Here is a 17,703-nt window from a genome sequence, read left to right as displayed (position 1 = left end):
ACACACACACACACACACTGCTAGACAGGCTCGAGGAGCTGCACGCTCAGATTCACGCGCAGATGTGGGGAAGGAAAGACACGCACACGCGAGCACGCGCACACTATTGTAAAGCATGATGATGCAACAACCAAACAATCTGCTCACTATCCGCATCTCTCTCTCTCTCTCTCTCTCTCTCTCTCTCTCTCTCTCTCTCACACACACACACACACACACACACACACACACACACACACACACACGGTGGGTGAGAGAGAGAGCGACTCAGATGGATGATGTGCGTCGATGGCAGTGCGCCCCCAGCGGCCGTGCGGCGGCGCTGCAGCGCCTGCGCCGGGGTTAAAAGCGGCGGGCGGTGCGCCGGGGCCACAGTGTGGGGTTCGTTACTACAAGAGACAACAAGAAACAAAGTTGAGCCGCGGATTTTCTCTCTCCGGCGCCCGATCTGCAGCAGCATCCGTCGGAAGCATCATGGCAAACAAAGCGCAGCCGCAGCCGCAGCCGCCTCACCTGCACCTGGCCGAGGTCACCGCGTCCCAGTTCATCGACATCTGGAAACACTTCGACGCCGATGGTAGGACACTCTCTCCCGCCCTGAAAGTCACAATCCACGGAGGATTTAATATGCAATCAACCGCTGGGAAATGCATCCGATTGGAGGAAGGTTTATTATAGGGGGATGCTCAGAATAACAGATAATTATACCACAGCAAAAGTTAGTCAAATTGTATTAATGAAGTTTTTTTTAAGCATTAGCATGGATTTTTAGTCATATCATTGTATAATATAATGATGATATCATTATTTATTAGTGATAATATTCTTTATCATCTTATATTGCCTCTGTGTTGGAGGAGCAAAGTGCCGCTGTGGACATTTTCATTAATGCTGCTGGGGGAGCTGATGACATCACAGCTGATATTACACATTAAAAAAAAGTCCGATGTCTTTTAAATACATGTCTGATGCCCCGACATCACGTGGTATGAGTTCGTTTAATTCGTTTTAAAGAACATGTATTGAAATGCATAGTGATATATCATGATTAAATCATCATTATTTAACAGATCAGTGTAATAAAAAGCCCTTAAAGTCGATGGTTAAGTGGATGCAGCCTTTTATTCTTCTGTCAATTAAGCTTAATGAGCTCGCGGAGACATGACGTTTATTTCCTCCTGCAACAATGACGTGCATTTGATTTAAATACGTAATTAATGTGCTATTCTCGTGGTTCATTTGTGTAAATCTGCAGTCATTGACATGTTAAGATGGTGCCTTTATGTATCTGCTTCTCCCTGATGTTCCCGTGAGTTGATATCCAATCAAAAAATAAGTTCCCAAAGATAGAAAACCTGGTTTAATGTGATATTTGCTGCATGTCTCCGTCCAGTCCAACGTGTCTGTGTGTGTCTGATGCACTGTGGCATTATGATTATGGATATAACTCAGTCATCAGGCTGCTCATGTCTAATGAGGGAATTCATCTTCAGGACAAGTTGAGATTAAAGAGAGGCCCCTGATTGGTTGAGGCCCCTGGCTGCAGCAGGTAAACCCGTGCATTAAGGCACTTCTGACGTGACCCGTCAGAATCAAACAGAAAGTCCTCCGTTTTCAGCTGACTTTTCTGTTTAAATCCACCTGCAAGCAAGACGGGAGTGTTGCACCTATTTGTTTCTCTCCCGTCCTCCCGGGGATTCTTCGTTAACGCCATCTCGCCGACGCCCCGTTTCCAGAGGGAAATCAGGGCGGTGTTTCTGTGTGTGTGTGTGTGTGTGTGTGTGTGTGTGTGTGTGTGTGTGTGTGTGTGTGGCTGTGCAGACAAAAGTTGCATCGACTGTTTTTTTGGGAGGACCTGCTCAGAGCGTGAGGCTGTCTGTCCGTCCGTCCAGGTGTTTTAGGTCCTATCCTGCCGAGGAGGTGCTTCATTTACATAATGGTGCTTTGCAAACACACACACACACACACACACACACACACTTTGCAAATCAAATGCAGCCCGGTGTGCATCCACAGATTTGGCTGTACGGCGTTTGATTCCCCCGCTCTCATTACCGGCAGCGTCTCCCGGCTCCGGCAGAAAGAGCTCATTTGTTTGCTCAGATTTGAGTAAACATCTCCTGCAGTTGCAGATAAAAATACACGAGTACCCGAGAGATGATGAAATCACATGTCCCCCCCCCCCTCGTTGGCCCAGGATCAAGTCTCATCTGGGTTCGAGTCCCTCTCATCTTTCTCCTCTGTCTCTCCGTCAGTTCTTCCTCCACTTCAAAGCTGGAAAGGGGAAACAACACTTCCTTTAGCTAATTATAGTGTTTGCTGTCAATTGTTTGTTTATTAACCTAGATATGGAGATTTGGAGGAGTGTATACTTCCTGAACATATTTGAATAGGTGGGGCTGCACTCTCCCTTTTTTTGAAAGGCAAATGCACTTTGTGTAGGTTTTAAATATGCATCTTGCTGGCCTGGCTGCCCACTTTGAGAGTTTTCCTGTGTTTGGGGTTGGATTTGAGTCTCCCGGGACTCGAAGGACGCAGTCTCCAAAATAAATGTGTGTATTCAAGAGGTTAGAAGTGGTTTTTGTGGAGCTTTTCTCATCTGGCTGGTGGGTCTGTAAGTGCTCAGAGAGAGAGCATTACCACACATAAAACCCACTATTTGACTTTTAGATTGAACGATGTGGAAGTGAGTGAGTATTTCATATATTGGAAAACAAAAACATGTGTCACCTTTAACACAAGGAATAATGGGCCGTATGGATCTAACACCACGTTTATTGAAAGATATGACAGGTCCCCGTTGGTAATCTATTCATAAATCTATTCTTATTGTCATTTCACGGCGTTGGCTTGTCGTTAATCACATCGTACTCTGTTTAATTATCAAGCGGGGGCCGTTTCTCACGAGAGCGCTAAATGTCAATAAGACCCACAGGAGGGAAGGGAGGCGCTTCACTGGCCCACTTATTGGAACAGCCGAGCTCGTATTCATGAGTGCTGATAACACACACACACACACACACACACACACACACACACACACACATTTAATGGGGAACAAAGGCGCTAAGATGTTGGTTGGATGTGGAGAGAGTTAAGAGAGGAGATGACAGAGGGAGAGGAGAGGAAGTGGATGGCATAATAATCTTTGTTCGGGTTTAATGAGGCAGTTCTGCCTTCCAGGCTTTTATTGAAGCAGCGAGTCACATCGTTTGGAGCCATCTGTCCGGCGCCGCTCCTTGACGGGGCGACGCTGGCTCGGCTTCACAGCTCCACCTGGGTGAGGCGGCGGACGATGAGATGAGGTATATGTGATGAAAGGAAATGTGATGAGAAAAGTGACACAGTCTGTCAACGTGATGGATGAGATCTTTTAAAAACACGTCATCCAATCAGTTCAGACGCTTTGTTAGGTGAAACAGTTCCCACAAACACCTGAAATATGCTGGAACAGCTCCGTCCTCCAACTCTTTAATAAGTCTGACATTATGGTTGTTATAAAAACAAGTTATGAGATATTGTTCTTTTTTATTGACCTTTTGAAACCTTAAAAATCGGCCCAGGAAAGCCAACGAGACGTCTTTGTCACAATAAAAGTCATATTAAATTCATATACTTTCACATTTCTAGCAAATATAAACGTATCAATGATATGAAATCAAATTATGAATAATTGCTGAAGGTACAGTATTGATCTTCTTGTGGATCATCACCTTTCGAAATCCTAGAAAAAAGGTCATTTTCCATTTATAGATTCTTCCTGTGAAGAGTGATCAGTTTGCATGGAGTCAATAATCTGATCTATTGATCCGGAGGGGAAGGAAGAGAATGTTTGAATCAATACTGAGTGACCAGATGATGGAGAACAATCCGGTTTACCCTCCGTCTCCTAGGCAACGGCTACATCGAGGGGAAGGAGCTGGAGAACTTCTTCAGGGAGTTGGAGATGGCCCGGAGAGGAGCCGGCGTGGTGAGTTCAAGGACCGCAGGTCAAACGTATACTGGCAAGCTTTCACTTTGCATTATTGAGTGTGAATGTTTGTCGTAGGACCCGTCGAACCCCACATTCAGAGAAAAGATGAAGGAGTTCATGCAGAAGTTCGACAAGAACAAAGATGGACGGATTGAGATGTCGGAGGTGAGGACTTTTTGTTTTCAAGACTTGGATTTTGGCTCGATGATGAGGGTTAGCTTAGCTTAGCATGACGATTGGAAACGTGCTTTTCTGTGTGGCGGCAGAGAAAAAACTCTAAAAGACAAAGATAATTCCCCCGAGCCGGAGCGGTGATCATCACGAGGCTCGGTGGAAGATCGACTGCTTAAACACGGTCTTCATGATGCTCTCAGCGGGGCGCCAGGTCGGATCCCGCCTGCCTTCGATTTCACCGTTTCATAGGAGGAGGGAGGCGTTTCTGCAACGTCAATAAACTGAACAATCCTCAGAATGAGTTTTCAGGTCCAGCTGTTTGGAAGGCTCTGTCTGAACCAAAAACCATGTTAAAAAAACATCTAAACTCAGCCGTCTGGTTTCTATTATTTACACCTCCAGGTGCCGGTTTGAAAACGTCCCCCCGTCTCCCGGCGAGTCGAGCCCACCATCTTGTGTTCTCACCACCACTCTCTCTCTCTCTCTCTCTCTCTCTCTCTCTCTCTCTCTCTCTCTCTAGCTGGCCCAGATTCTCCCCACTGAAGAGAACTTCCTGCTCTGCTTCAGACAGTTTGTCAGCTCCAGCGCAGAGTTTATGGCGGTAAGTGTGTGTTTTGTGATTGTGTGTGTCTGTGTGTGTGTGTGGATGAGGATGAGAGAGTGTGTGTGTGTGTGTGGATTAGTGTGTATGTGTGTATGAGTGTGTGTGTGTGTGTGTGTGTGTGTGTGTGTGTGTGTGTGTGTCCTGTACTCCTGTACTCCTGTACTCCTGTACTCCTGTACTTCTGTACTCCTGTACTTCTGTACTTCTGTACTCCTGTACTTCTGTACTTCTGTACTTGTGTACTTCTGTACTCCTGTACTCCTGTACTTCTGTACTCCTGTACTTCTGTACTTCTGTACTCCTGTACTTCTGTACTTCTGTACTCCTGTACTCCTGTACTTCTCCTGTACTCCTGTACTTCTCCTGTACTCCTGTACTTCTGTACTTCTGTACTCCTGTACTTCTGTACTTCTGTACTTCTGTACTCCTGTACTCCTGTACTTCGGTACTCCTGTACTTCTGTACTCCTGTACTTCTGTACTTCTGTACTCCTGTACTTCTGTACTCCTGTACTCCTGTACTTCTGTACTTCTGTACTTCTGTACTCCTGTACTCCTGTACTTCGGTACTCCTGTACTTCTGTACTCCTGTACTTCTGTACTTCTGTACTCCTGTACTCCTGTACTTCTCCTGTACTCCTGTACTCCTGTACTTCTGTACTTCTGTACTCCTGTACTCCTGTACTTCTGTACTCCTGTACTCCTGTACTTCTGTACTCCTGTACTTCTGTACTTCTCCTGTACTCCTGTACTCCTGTACTTCTGTACTCCTGTACTCCTGTACTTCTGTACTCCTGTACTTCTGTACTTCTGTAATCCTGTACTTCTGTACTCCTGTACTCCTGTACTTCTGTACTTCTGTACTCCTGTACTCCTGTACTTCTGTACTCCTGTACTCCTGTACTTCTGTACTCCTGTACTTCTGTACTTCTCCTGTACTCCTGTACTCCTGTACTTCTGTACTCCTGTACTCCTGTACTTCTGTACTCCTGTACTTCTGTACTTCTGTAATCCTGTACTTCTGTACTCCTGTACTCCTGTACTCCTGTACTCCTGTACTCCTGTACTTCTGTAATCCTGTACTTCTGTACTCCTGTACTCCTGTACTCCTGTACTTCTGTACTCCTGTACTCCTGTACTTCTCCTGTACTCCTGTACTCCTGTACTTCTGTACTTCTGTACTCCTGTACTCCTGTACTTCTGTACTCCTGTACTTCTGTACTCCTGTACTCCTGTACTCCTGTACTTCTGTACTCCTGTACTTCTGTACTCCTGTACTCCTGTACTTCTGTACTCCTGTACTTCTGTACTCCTGTACTCCTGTACTCCTGTACTCCTGTACTCCTGTACTCCTGTACTTCTGTACTCCTGTACTCCTGTACTTCTGTACTCCTGTACTCCTGTACTCCTGTACTTCTGTACTTCTGTACTTCTGTACTCCTGTACTTCTGTACTCCTGTACTCCTGTACTTCTGTACTTCTGTACTCCTGTACTCCTGTACTCCTGTACTCCTGTACTCCTGTACTTCTGTACTTCTGTATTCTCGTATAAAGGCTTCTTGTTCAGGACACACTTCCTTACTTTAACGTACGGACCAGTCGGCCTGCATGTTCGCCTGTATGCAGATGAGCTACACGTTGTCATGGTAACCGTCTAGGAAGTTGCTCATGTGCACGACTCCCAAAATCTCAAACGCTGTTTGTTTGAACATCAATCATGGTTGATTCACTTCTTCAGAACAGATGGGACCAAAAACAAAACAAACATTGAAATCCAAGTCGAAAATGAAAAATGTTCTCGAGAACCGCTCATTCAGCTCAAAGATATAAACAAGTTTAATGCTGAATTATGAATTAGGATTAATGAACGATTGTAGGAGTAACAAAAAAGCCTTCAGTGGAACGAGATGAAAAAAAGGGAAATCATTTATTCCACAGAATACTTGCAGGAGATAAGAAGACTAAGAAAATGGCAGATTTCGTGTTGGATAAGAAAGAATGGAGCCAATTAGAAACCACTTACATGCAGAGAAGGAGGCTGTCCTTGTCTTCTGTCATGGAAAAGAGGGAGAGAGAGCGAGAGAGAGAGCATGTAACTGAAATGTGGGAGTCGAGACCTTCAGAGAACATGAAACGAGGAGGATGAATCTGTCTTTGTTGAAGGAGGAAGTGGACGGAGAGGTTTTTTTTTAAAGGGTTAGAATGAGGAAGCAGAACCTTCTATTTTCAGAGTCATATATAATGGATAACGCCACTGTAGGAGGAGGAGGAGGAGGAGGAGGAGGAAGGCCATCCATCAGGGACAGCTGCTAGATTAAAACATTCATTTAAATGACTTTCTCTCCCCCTCATCTCTCTCTCCCTTCTCTTTTTCTGTGAATGGCGTCGTATTGAAGGCCGATGTGATTACAGCAGACCGATCTGTGCTTTGTGCCAGAGAGAGAAGACCAAACTCTTCGCCCAGTCGAAGAGCAGGCTGGTGTTTGTAGGAGAGGGAAATCAGTGCTGCAGAACGAACTCGCTTTCAATCCGATGTTTCTGTTGTTTTACTCGTTGTTTTGTCCCGTAGGCGTGGCGGCGATACGACACAGATCGCAGTGGATACATCGAAGCGAATGAATTGAAGGTATGTCGTCACGCTCAATGATTTTCTGACGTTTGCTTCCCAACGGCTCGAACAGAAACAATATACTAATATTTCAAATTACATCACTTTTAATTATTCACCTGTTTAATCAGTCATACTCTTATTTTGTTATGTCTTTTTTTCTTTCTCCCCCCCACCCTCCAACACACACACACACACACATACACACACACACACACACACACACACACACACATACACACACACACACACACACACACACACACACACACACACACACACACACACACACAGCAGAGCACCCAACCTAAACTGTAATTATCACAAAGTGCCCCTAGTGGCCAATTAAACCATATTCCTTGTCTTTTCTTGTAATCACATACATTATATTTACATATATTAATAGCATTGTATAGTTTTTGTGTTTTCCTGGATTTTCCCACCAAACCTTTGCTTTACTTTGAGTGTAAATGTGTAGGCCAAATGTTTTCCATGTATCACCTTCTAGATGTCATCTTGGTTTGTGCTAATAAAAAGTAGAAAGAAACAGACAATCCATTACATTTTGTTGTTATGATCAGTAAATACACTGTAATCATACTGATTCTCAATCTGCTTGCTGAGAGGAATAGTTATAGAAAATAATTAGTAGGTAAATAATGATGAGACGATTTCCACCACTGTCATGTCTGTATGCTAAATATAAACCCAGAGCCAGACGATAATTAGCTTAGCTTAGCATAAAGGAAGTAAGTGGAAGACGCCCACTGGCACATTTCGCTAGTTGCCTGGCAACCATGAATGTATGCAGATGTATTTGTGGCACATGAAGTCAACAAAAATTTCTACTTCTTGTTTATGAAATCCCTGTACATGGCGGGTCGTAGCCACAAAATAGCACCTAGCACGTCACTTCCTCTAAAGCTACAGCTCGTTATTTTAAAGTCTGTTTTTATACGGATTCAACAAAACAGATATGTTGTGTTTATTAGTGTCGTGAGCTTTAGAGGCAGATTTTGTTACCTTTGGATGGAGCTAGGCTAGCTGTTTTCCCTGTTTCTAGTCTTTGTTGCTAGTAATGCTAAGCTAAGTGCTTATTGGCATACTTACTGTACAGGCATGTGTGGTATCAATCTTCTCAGCTAACGCTCAGCAAGACAGCGGATTCGATTATCTCTCTGAGAAATCAAACTATTGTTTTAAGGCACTGAAAAAGATCATATGTGAGAATGATAAGAAACTGAATATGAGTTCAGCTGGTTTGCCCTCTTAAGGCCACATTTCAGAGATGTTTGTCACTGAATTCCAGTGTGGTTCACCATATTTTTTTTAAATGCATGAAAGCACACGGGTCGGTAAAGCCAGACGGCGGCTTTGCCAGATGAGAGTTAAGTGGCTGCTCCACAGGAAATCCCCTCATGACCATGAGTGTTTATTTTTTCAGGTGAGGAGTCAGATGCCAAAAAAAATAAAAGCTTTTCAGAGTGCCAAAATGTTATGTCACTTCAACGCCTCTAATGAAATGTTGTGCCAAATGATATGAAGGAGAGGCGCTGGGCACCGGGGAGTTCCACATTAGCGGGGTCAGCGGTTGCTATGGGATACGTTTCTTCTGGCCGACCAGGTGCAGTTGAGCTACTCAGGTGTGGCCTTTTCAAAGCTTTGGAAAAATACAGATGAGCTCGCAGGCAGCAGACATATGTCGTAAAAAGAGCAGACGTGGAAAATATCTGAGCGTATCGACTCAAGTGATGTGAGATAATTAGTCTACATTGTCTGTACGAGACGGCTCTCTGTAGCTTTGTAGGTTAGAAAGCTTCATAACAAACACAAAATCGATTCAGAATATACCAATGATTGTTCTATCTTTACTACCCTCCTCCTATTATATTCTCTTTATTTAATTGTTTTAACCTTTCCTTTATATTTCCCCTTCTCGTTTGTTCCTTTTCTCCCTTTATCAACTAATCTTTAACCATGGAGACCACCCCTCCCTCATTCCCAAACACAAGTGGGTCGAAAGAGATTTTATCCGGGTGTGTTTTTTTATTTAAGATAAAATTGGGTCTCCAGAAAACAAGTTTGGTAAAAAGTATGCCATATTTAAATTTAAATGAAGTTGGGTTTTTTTTCACGAGGACCCTGAATGCATCACACTTCTGTATGTTCTTCGTTAGTTCATCTCCTTTTCCTCGTTGTGTCCTCAGGGCTTCCTGTCAGACCTGCTGGAGAAGGCTAACAGACACTACGATGACAAGAAGCTCCAGGAGTACACACAGACCATAGTGAGACACACACACACACACACACACACACACACACACACACACACACACACACACACACACACACACTCAGCATCTGGAACATATAAAACGTCTCAGATATATAATAACTTTAAATGGCGAAACTAAAATATGAATCGCAGTGAGCTGGTCTTCATGAAGGGTGCGTTGTATTAAGTAGTGTCATGTGGTCTGGAGGACCTCAAAGTCCTGTTGGTGGCGGCTCGGTGGTCCAGACCCAGCGTGGTTGTGGGTTCACAGCACAGATGTGCTGACATCTGCTTCTTCCTGGAAGCCCGGAGCTGACCTGCTTTTCTGAAGCAGTTTCCTCCTTGATGCACTCGTTGTTTCTTTCTGTCTTTACTAGCAGCACACATGGTACAGTCTTCTTTAAATCACTTGCTTTTATGTTTACATTTCTAATCTTATTTTTATTCATGTATTTATTTTTTATTGTCTTTCTACTGTCGTTTTTTTTTTACCTTATCTATACCCATCATTTATCTTGCTCTGTTGATGCGGTGCTATAAATAAAGTTATTATTATTATTATTATTATTATTATTATAATTATAAGATATAAAAATCAAGGGGGAATACAGCAAGACTCACGACAAATAGTGACGAAATTGACATTTAGTGATTCGTGTAGACCCGATTTTTCCACTTTTTTTTGTTGCATCACACGAAGGCTAGTGACGCAGTATTACATATTGAAAAAAGACCACTTAGCACCAGAAGTGTCAGACACCAAAGTGTTGTGGGGAAGTGAGGTTTTTCCTGAATGGAACTGTTTTGTTGCGTAATGTCGTGGAGTTAGAAAGTCGACATGAGGAACATCTTCTTTCCTCCTGACATCGACTGCTTTGGCTGAAATGGTTGCATCGTGTTTGATAGACCATCCTTCATCTCTTTGTAGCTCCGGATGTTTGATCTGAACGGCGACGGGAAGCTCGGCCTGTCAGAGATGGCCAGGTAATGTGAAGTTTTTTACTTCGTAGAAATGTTGAAACACGTTGGCTGCTGATGTTCATTCATCCTTTCACTCTCCCACAGGCTTCTCCCGGTTCAGGAGAACTTCTTACTCAAATTCGAGGTGCAAACATGGTGCAAAGCAAAATGTCTTTGTTATACACATTTAACGTCGCTGAAATACTCACAATAGTGTCAAACCTTGTTTTTCCAGGGTGTCAAGCTGACCTCTGAGCAGTTCAACGCCATCTTCACATACTACGACAAGGTAGGAGGCACTTTATTCAAGCAATAAGTACACTCTCACCTCAGCTGCTCCTTAATGAAGCATTCAGGCACTTAGACGGTTGGTTGACGGTTCTGGTTGTTGGTGACTTTGAGGGTTCTGAACGGAGAATTGTCCAAAAAAAAAAAATATCCAGTGAGCAGCAGCAGGCCAGGAACCAGGCTGAAATTATTATTTTTTAAACCAATGCATTGGTTTAACCATGCAAAAGCCTTAGAAAGGCTAAATTACATCAACATTTCAAAATAAAAGCAGCGATTTAAAAATAAAAGAATATATTTATTAATCTAAAATGGAGCTGTTCTAGACTTCGAACCACTCAAAGCGTTTTTTTGTTTGTTGTATTTGTCAGCCTTCACCGTTCATACTGAGACTGATTAATCAACACGTTCATGCAGCCTTCGGGGCGGCTTGGGGCTCATTATCTTGCATGTGGCCTAAAGGATCGAACGGCCGACTTTCCGATCGGACACTTTTGCACATGTTTGGCCCCTTAGCCTTGGGTTAGCGTTAGCCGTGGCCCAGTTGAGCGTTGTTTAAATGCCACAGCCTTCATCCCTTCATGGCCACAGCGTTCCCGTCTTCTACTTCCTGCAGGAAAACACAGTCACGTCACGCTGGTCAAACCATCTCAATCTGCTTTCTTGAACATGACAATGAGTCAGTTCAATTCAGCAGCTTTGGGATGCGGTGGAGATTCACCAGAATCTCTGAGGAATGTGTCCACCTTGTTGAATCAAAGCCACTTCTGCTGTTCTGGCTTGGTCGTACTGAAAATTGGTGAAATCCAGTCCATGTTTCACTCAGATGTGTCTTAGCTATGAGGGAACTGTAGAACGATACATCATTATCTAAAAGCTAAGGGGACGTTTGTGCTATAAAGTGAGAAGAAATTGCAGCTCCAGTCAAACTGACTCAGCACTGTTTGTTTTGGAGTTTCCCCTTTCATTAAAAAGTCATGAATAGCTCCCTGATCACTGAGGGAAATGAGTCGGTCTCGGCACACCTGTCCCCTTCGTACAGCTGAGGAGCGCCGGCTCGGTTCACGGCCTCGTTTTCCACATTAGCGGTAGATCGGTGTCGAGGCTACGAGACGAGACAGCAGTGTTGGGAGGGTTGTTCGTCTGCTGAATGGTTTCTTCCTTGTTTCTTTCATCTGCTGAGCTCCTGTTCAGCCTGAGAGTCTGGCCTGTAATCCAGGAAGGCCGTTAGCAGAAATAACCAACTGGGCTCGATGTGGCGCCGCCGCTGCAGGTTTTTATGTGCCGGATGCTTCTGTATGATGTACGAGACATTCAAATAAATCAACTCTCTAACGCTGTTTTTGTAGCAGCGATTCAGTCACAAACATTCATCACAGGAAGTAGTATTTTCACGGTAAAGTACCAAATATACGATAATAAAACCCACCAAAGGTACGACAGTTGATGGACTTTTGAGTGCAAAAATAAAAAATGTATAAATGTATTTGTAAAGTGTACCAATTAGAAATTGGTAGCAGTGTATCATTTCATTTCCCATATTGCACTGTCAGCATTATTGCATCGTGAATATTGTGGAATATTTGCTGTTGGGTTGAGATACATCAGAATTTGGTTTGTTGGAAAGAGAAACGGTTTGGAGTACGTTGATTCTGGTGAATGGGGAGAGGTTTGTTTCAGGTATGTGAGTGGGAAATTGAGAAAACGAAATAAAGCCAATAATTAGCAGTTTAATATTCTATATTTGCCTCTCACAATAAAGTAATCTGACACGATAGTTCCTTGGCTGCAAAAACCTTCACAAAGCATTATTGGAACATTTCAGCATCATCGGTCAATGAAGTCCATGCCATGTGGCTGAAAAGCTCCAGAACACTTCCAGGAAAAACGGATACATTTGCACCCAACAAGTGTCTCCGAGGTTCGAGGGCTTCGGGCTCCAGGACTCTCTCTAGCTGAGACGAACAGGCTCGACTGCTCAATTACAGACGAGCTGCTGTGGTTCAGTCATGCAGACGATCTCAGAGAATGCTAGCGCTGCCATTTGTTGGGGCGTAATTCTTTTTTATAACATTTTGTCATGAGCTCGGACGCCTGCAGCTGAAACACACAGGCAGCTGCTTCCACCGGGGAGCTGGGAGAGCTGGCAGGCCGGGCAGAGAGCGACCAGCCACCCGAACGCTAACGTGACTCGCGGAGCCACAGACCCCCGAAACCGTCCACGGCCTTTACATCGGCCGGACTTACCGACCGGCCGATACCTCGTTCCGCTTCCCCCATAAATAAAAAATAAATAAAAATAAAAATAAATAGAGATCACACTTTATATCCTGAGATCTGGGACACAAAAATAAGACTGGCAGGCCGCTCAGCTGTGAAGTCGTGTTGAGGCTGAGCTGAGATGAACGATTTGCCAGAAGGAAGATCTCCACCAGCGATTTTGGACTTCTTTCTTTTGGCCTTGAATCCAAACACGAGACGTAACTCGTTAATTAGCAGGTTGACCTCGTTTACAGAGAAGGAGAAGCCGTTTGTCTGGTGCGTTCAGGGCAGCTGCGGTGTTCAACTAGCAGCCGATCACATCAGGAGTCTAAATAAAGACAGATATATGATTTTTAAATGTCTGAATCCCGCCCCTTCTCCATAATTCATATCCTCTGTCATACGTATATTTTATTTCATGTTTTTAGTGAATTCTTTATCATCAGATTGTTTTTTTCTTTAAACTCAACCAAAATATTTTTTTTTACATTTTTTTCTTATTCCTATAACATATTATAGTTCCTTGTATATTTATTTAATTTGATCAAAAATATTGATAATATAAATAATATAAATATAATATCATAAATGATATACTATAATATAATATAAATAAATAACAAATAACCATAAACCAGAGTGAAAAAACAACAACAACAACAACAAAAAAACAGGAAAGTAAGAAATAATAAAATAATGTGTTCTGGATGTTTGGAGATGTAACTTGGATGCGTTTGTGTTTCCACTTCCTTCAGGATGGGAACGGCTACATCGACGAGCAGGAGTTGGATGCTCTGCTACGAGACCTTTACCAGAAAAACAAGAAGGTGAGCTGAAGGCTTCGGTTTGTCTCCTTGGATTCCAAACGAATCTCTTTAAGTCTTTTCCTGAAACGAGATGCATGAGATGATTGATTTCTCCTTCTCAGTGCAATCAACAGGTTTATCGACACCAACAAGCGATTTAAGCTCAATAGCCTGTTTTTTAATCTGCATTCAGGATCTGTTTATCCGTTCAAACCCTGACTGAGAGGTAAAACAGAACCAGAGGCTGAAATTAGAAGCTTCTCATCTACAAACTCGGTCTCACGGTTTGATATTGATATTATAGCACAAACACACTAAGTTTTGTGCAATTTGAGGAAGAGAAAAGAAACATTTTGTTTTTATTTCTCATGACACAGCTGTCATCCAGAAATAAAGGGAGTGTGAGCAGCGCTTCACGATGCATTCGATGCTGCCCTGATCTGTGGGAAATCTGGGTGTGACACCGCCCTGCATCAGTAACCACCAACATGATGACATCATTTCACTGTAACTGTGTGTGGCTGTCGGTGCTGATCTTGGTGAATTGGATTGTTTCTAAAATGAGGCTCATTTGCATAGAAAGGGGCCAATTTTACACCAAATGTCTGCATATCACCTCATTTAAATATGTGTGCTGAGACGCTATTTGCTTGGCAACACAGTTAGAGATGCATTTCAGCCTTTAGGGTGTTTTCACCTCTCAGTCTTTCTGCATTTGATGGTATATGTAGCACACAAATGCACATTTAAGACACTTTTAAATGGCTCTCCTTTCAAAACAACCACAATAAAAGAGCTTGACATGGTTCTTCAGCCAGCTTACAATTAGCAATTAGCTGAGGTTGTGAAAAATACCTTTTGAACCCTTTTAGATCTCATCTCCTACAGCTCCAGCAACTATATATGCAGAAATAAATACCAAAAGGAATGATCCATTTCTATGTATTTTTATATAAATGCATCCATCAATCAATTAAGACCTTAAGGTTAATAATTAAGGTCATCTTTCACACGGAAACAGGTCAGAGTACGGATGTTAGATATGCTGTTTCAGCTCCACTTTAGGATGTTGAAATCAGAAGTCGTGGACTAAAAACGAGATGTTTTTTAGAAACATGACTAAGAATGTGGTGATAACCCCGTTTCTCCGGTTCAGGAGGTGGACGTGAAGAACCTGACGGGCTACAAGCAGAGCATCATGAGCCTGTCCGACGGGGGGAAGCTCTACCGCAGCGAGCTGGAGATCGTCCTCTGCAGGGAGCCCATTGTGTGACTCCGCCCCCTTTCCTCTCTCTTGTGTTGTAGCATCATTTTCTGCCCCGCCCCTGCTCTCTCTCTCTCCTGAGACCACGCCCACATCCCCTGTTGCCTGGCGACATATTACCGGGTGCATGTGCCAGACCCCCCCTCCGAGTCCCCCCGTTTCCAATCATCCCCCCCCCCCCCCCCCCCCCCCAAAAAAAAGTTTCTCTGACCACCTGACCTCTTGACCTCTCCAGCCGTGACCTCCCTCATGTGCGTCACCGTTGCCGACCTCGTTAACGGCCTCTGCTGTGCCTGACTCCTGACCAAAACACCCAAATGCCATTTTTTCCCCCACAGAAATCGACCCGTTGATAAGCCCCGCCCCTCGACCCCCTTCCCCCCCTCCATCCCCCCGCTCTTACAACGTTGCATTAGATACGACATATAGTCTGACAGATCTGCAGTACAGCTGTGTTTGATTGGTCTACTGTGATGGAACTACCGGTGCTGTTTGTCCCCGAACCTCTTGAGTCTCGTTCCATTCATATGGTTTTTATTTTCAATGTTTCGTTTTTCTCGGCTCATACTGTCCATTGGAAAATATGAATAAAACGTCTTGGTTTTGCCGATGTATGAGCATGGTTTCTTGTAAGTGCGTGGCGGTTATGATGGGAAGTTGCTTTTCCTGTTTCCTGTTTCCTGTTTGCCTCCCAGCACCTTCAAGCCTGTGGTGCATAAAAGGGGGGGATTAACGACGGATGCAATTTAAAGTTAGGGTGAAGTAAATGTAGAAAAAACGTGCATGTTGATGCCGTTGGTCTCCGTTGAGCGACTTTAACACCGGCGGCTACCACGTCTAATGGTTTCCCTGGAAACCGTGTTGCTGAGTGTGCACGGGGAGATGATGGAGACGATGGCTGGTTGGCTGTGGCACCGACTCGGACAGCTCCATTTGCATGATGTCTTTCTCCCAATAGCATATTGAAAATGACTTAAGAAACAAGGAGAGGAATATTGCGGAGTCAGGCTTTGCCCTTGGGTTTTTTTGTATTTTTTGCCTCATGAATTAAATGAAGCAGCAAAATAATAATAATAATAAAAACACGTCGCTGGAGCAAAAGCCCGACCAGAAACTGCAGGTAGCGTTTAAAAATCAGTTTACAATCAAGCTCCTGTCATTACCCTGGGAACATATATAATATATATAATATGAAGCTCCTAAGCTTAAATAGGCTCAAATATGGAAATGCATCCATGTAACGTTCAAAAACAAACAAAGGTCAGAAGTGTCTAAAAGGGAGATCATCTGATCTGACATCACCCAAAAGGAAAACCATGGCTTCTCTCAGGAGCTTTACATGTCGTTACTAACATGAACAACATATTGCATAACACCTCTAATAAAAAAAAATCCAAAATTCAAAAACAATGATGTGAACTGAAGCCTCCATGTTCTCCAGCTGGTTCTGGAGCTGAGATGTTCCTCCTGACAGAGCGGGGCAGGACATGATCTTTCTTATAAAACCCCAGTAATTGGGTTGACATGCTTTTAAAGCCATCTAAATAATACAGCAAGCACACAACCCCCCCCCCCCCCCCCCCCCCCCCCCCCATCTCAGTGTGGAGCTGGTGCAAACCCCCATCAATTAATCAGAGGCATTTCAATCTTTATATGAAATGCAGCTGTTAGAAGAAAATGCACATCAGTAACACTGCAGGGTTTATATCTGATGAGAAGTCGTATTACTATTTGTTTAAAGGGAGAATTTACAGAGTGGCAGCATCTAGAGGGCTCCATCATGAAATATGATATTCAGAACTATGTTTTCAGTCGTGTAATCACTGGAAATACATTTTCAAAACAGAAAATTTGAAAATTAGAACATTAAATTTACACTGACATTCACTAGACAAAGAAACAGCACGACGAGCCCAATGATATTGCATTGTTGTGGTTGGCCGTTGCTCTACTTCCGTCTTTATATATGCACACGCTTATTTAAATGTTTTAATAATCCAGCTGTCACTCCTCCCTCTGAAGCACATTGTGCAGCACTCTCTCCCTGTTTAAGATGTTTAATTATGGTCTGGTTCTCCAGTAAACCATCAAACCTTCAAACCTTCAAACAGTGGAGAGGGCTTCAGGGAATGGGTGCATCGGTGTGGGAATAATCTCTAAAGAAAAAGGAGTGTTGGACGGGAGGCACATCTCATTAAAACACTTTGCTGAGGATGCAGTCGTGGAGAGATGGAGCTGTAGATAGATCTCGTTTCATCCAGGAATAAAGAAGCCCATCTCTGTCTTAAGATAGACGCTTGCTGCTGCAGATCACTCATAAAGAAATCTCAATGGCTCCGGTGTTCGAGGAAGACCATCGACTGCAGGAAGAGTCTGAGTTACGGGCAGCAGAAGGCATCGAGCATCTCCAGTCTCTGTAAGCGCTGCCTTCTGCTCCCATCTGGGACTTGACATTTCTCCTCATCCTGCTCTCAAACAGACGCAGGGATG

The 17,703-nt window shown here is 43.6% G+C and overlaps 1 protein-coding gene across 1 annotated transcript; it reads left to right on the top strand.

Moving 5' to 3' along the window:
- The first annotated feature begins 358 nt into the window (after positions 1 to 358).
- On the top strand, positions 359 to 15,825 carry calb2a (calbindin 2a). The gene is made up of 11 exons (XM_084017527.1): positions 359 to 577; positions 3,894 to 3,970; positions 4,049 to 4,138; positions 4,668 to 4,748; positions 7,320 to 7,376; positions 9,566 to 9,643; positions 10,562 to 10,617; positions 10,699 to 10,738; positions 10,829 to 10,882; positions 13,899 to 13,970; positions 15,106 to 15,825. Exons 1-11 carry the CDS (start codon positions 475 to 477, stop codon positions 15,220 to 15,222), a joined length of 825 nt encoding a protein of 274 aa, XP_083873653.1. The 5' UTR covers positions 359 to 474; the 3' UTR covers positions 15,223 to 15,825.
- The last annotated feature ends 1,878 nt before the right edge of the window (positions 15,826 to 17,703 follow it).

This window comes from Eutrigla gurnardus (assembly GCF_963514095.1).
Source record: "Eutrigla gurnardus genome assembly, chromosome: 9".
Taxonomy (NCBI): Eukaryota; Metazoa; Chordata; class Actinopteri; order Perciformes; family Triglidae; genus Eutrigla; species Eutrigla gurnardus.
Note: the sequence above shows the minus strand (reverse complement) of the source record. Positions and strands in the feature narration are given on the sequence as shown.

Bases quoted from the DNA above. Each gene is read 5' to 3' on its own strand.
- calb2a (XM_084017527.1), top strand. From the start codon at position 475: ATGGCAAACAAAGCGCAGCCGCAGCCGCAGCCGCCTCACCTGCACCTG. The intron at 10,739-10,828 runs GTGCAAACATGG...TTGTTTTTCCAG, and splicing joins ACTTCTTACTCAAATTCGAG to GGTGTCAAGCTGACCTCTGA. The intron at 13,971-15,105 runs GTGAGCTGAAGG...TCTCCGGTTCAG, and splicing joins TTTACCAGAAAAACAAGAAG to GAGGTGGACGTGAAGAACCT.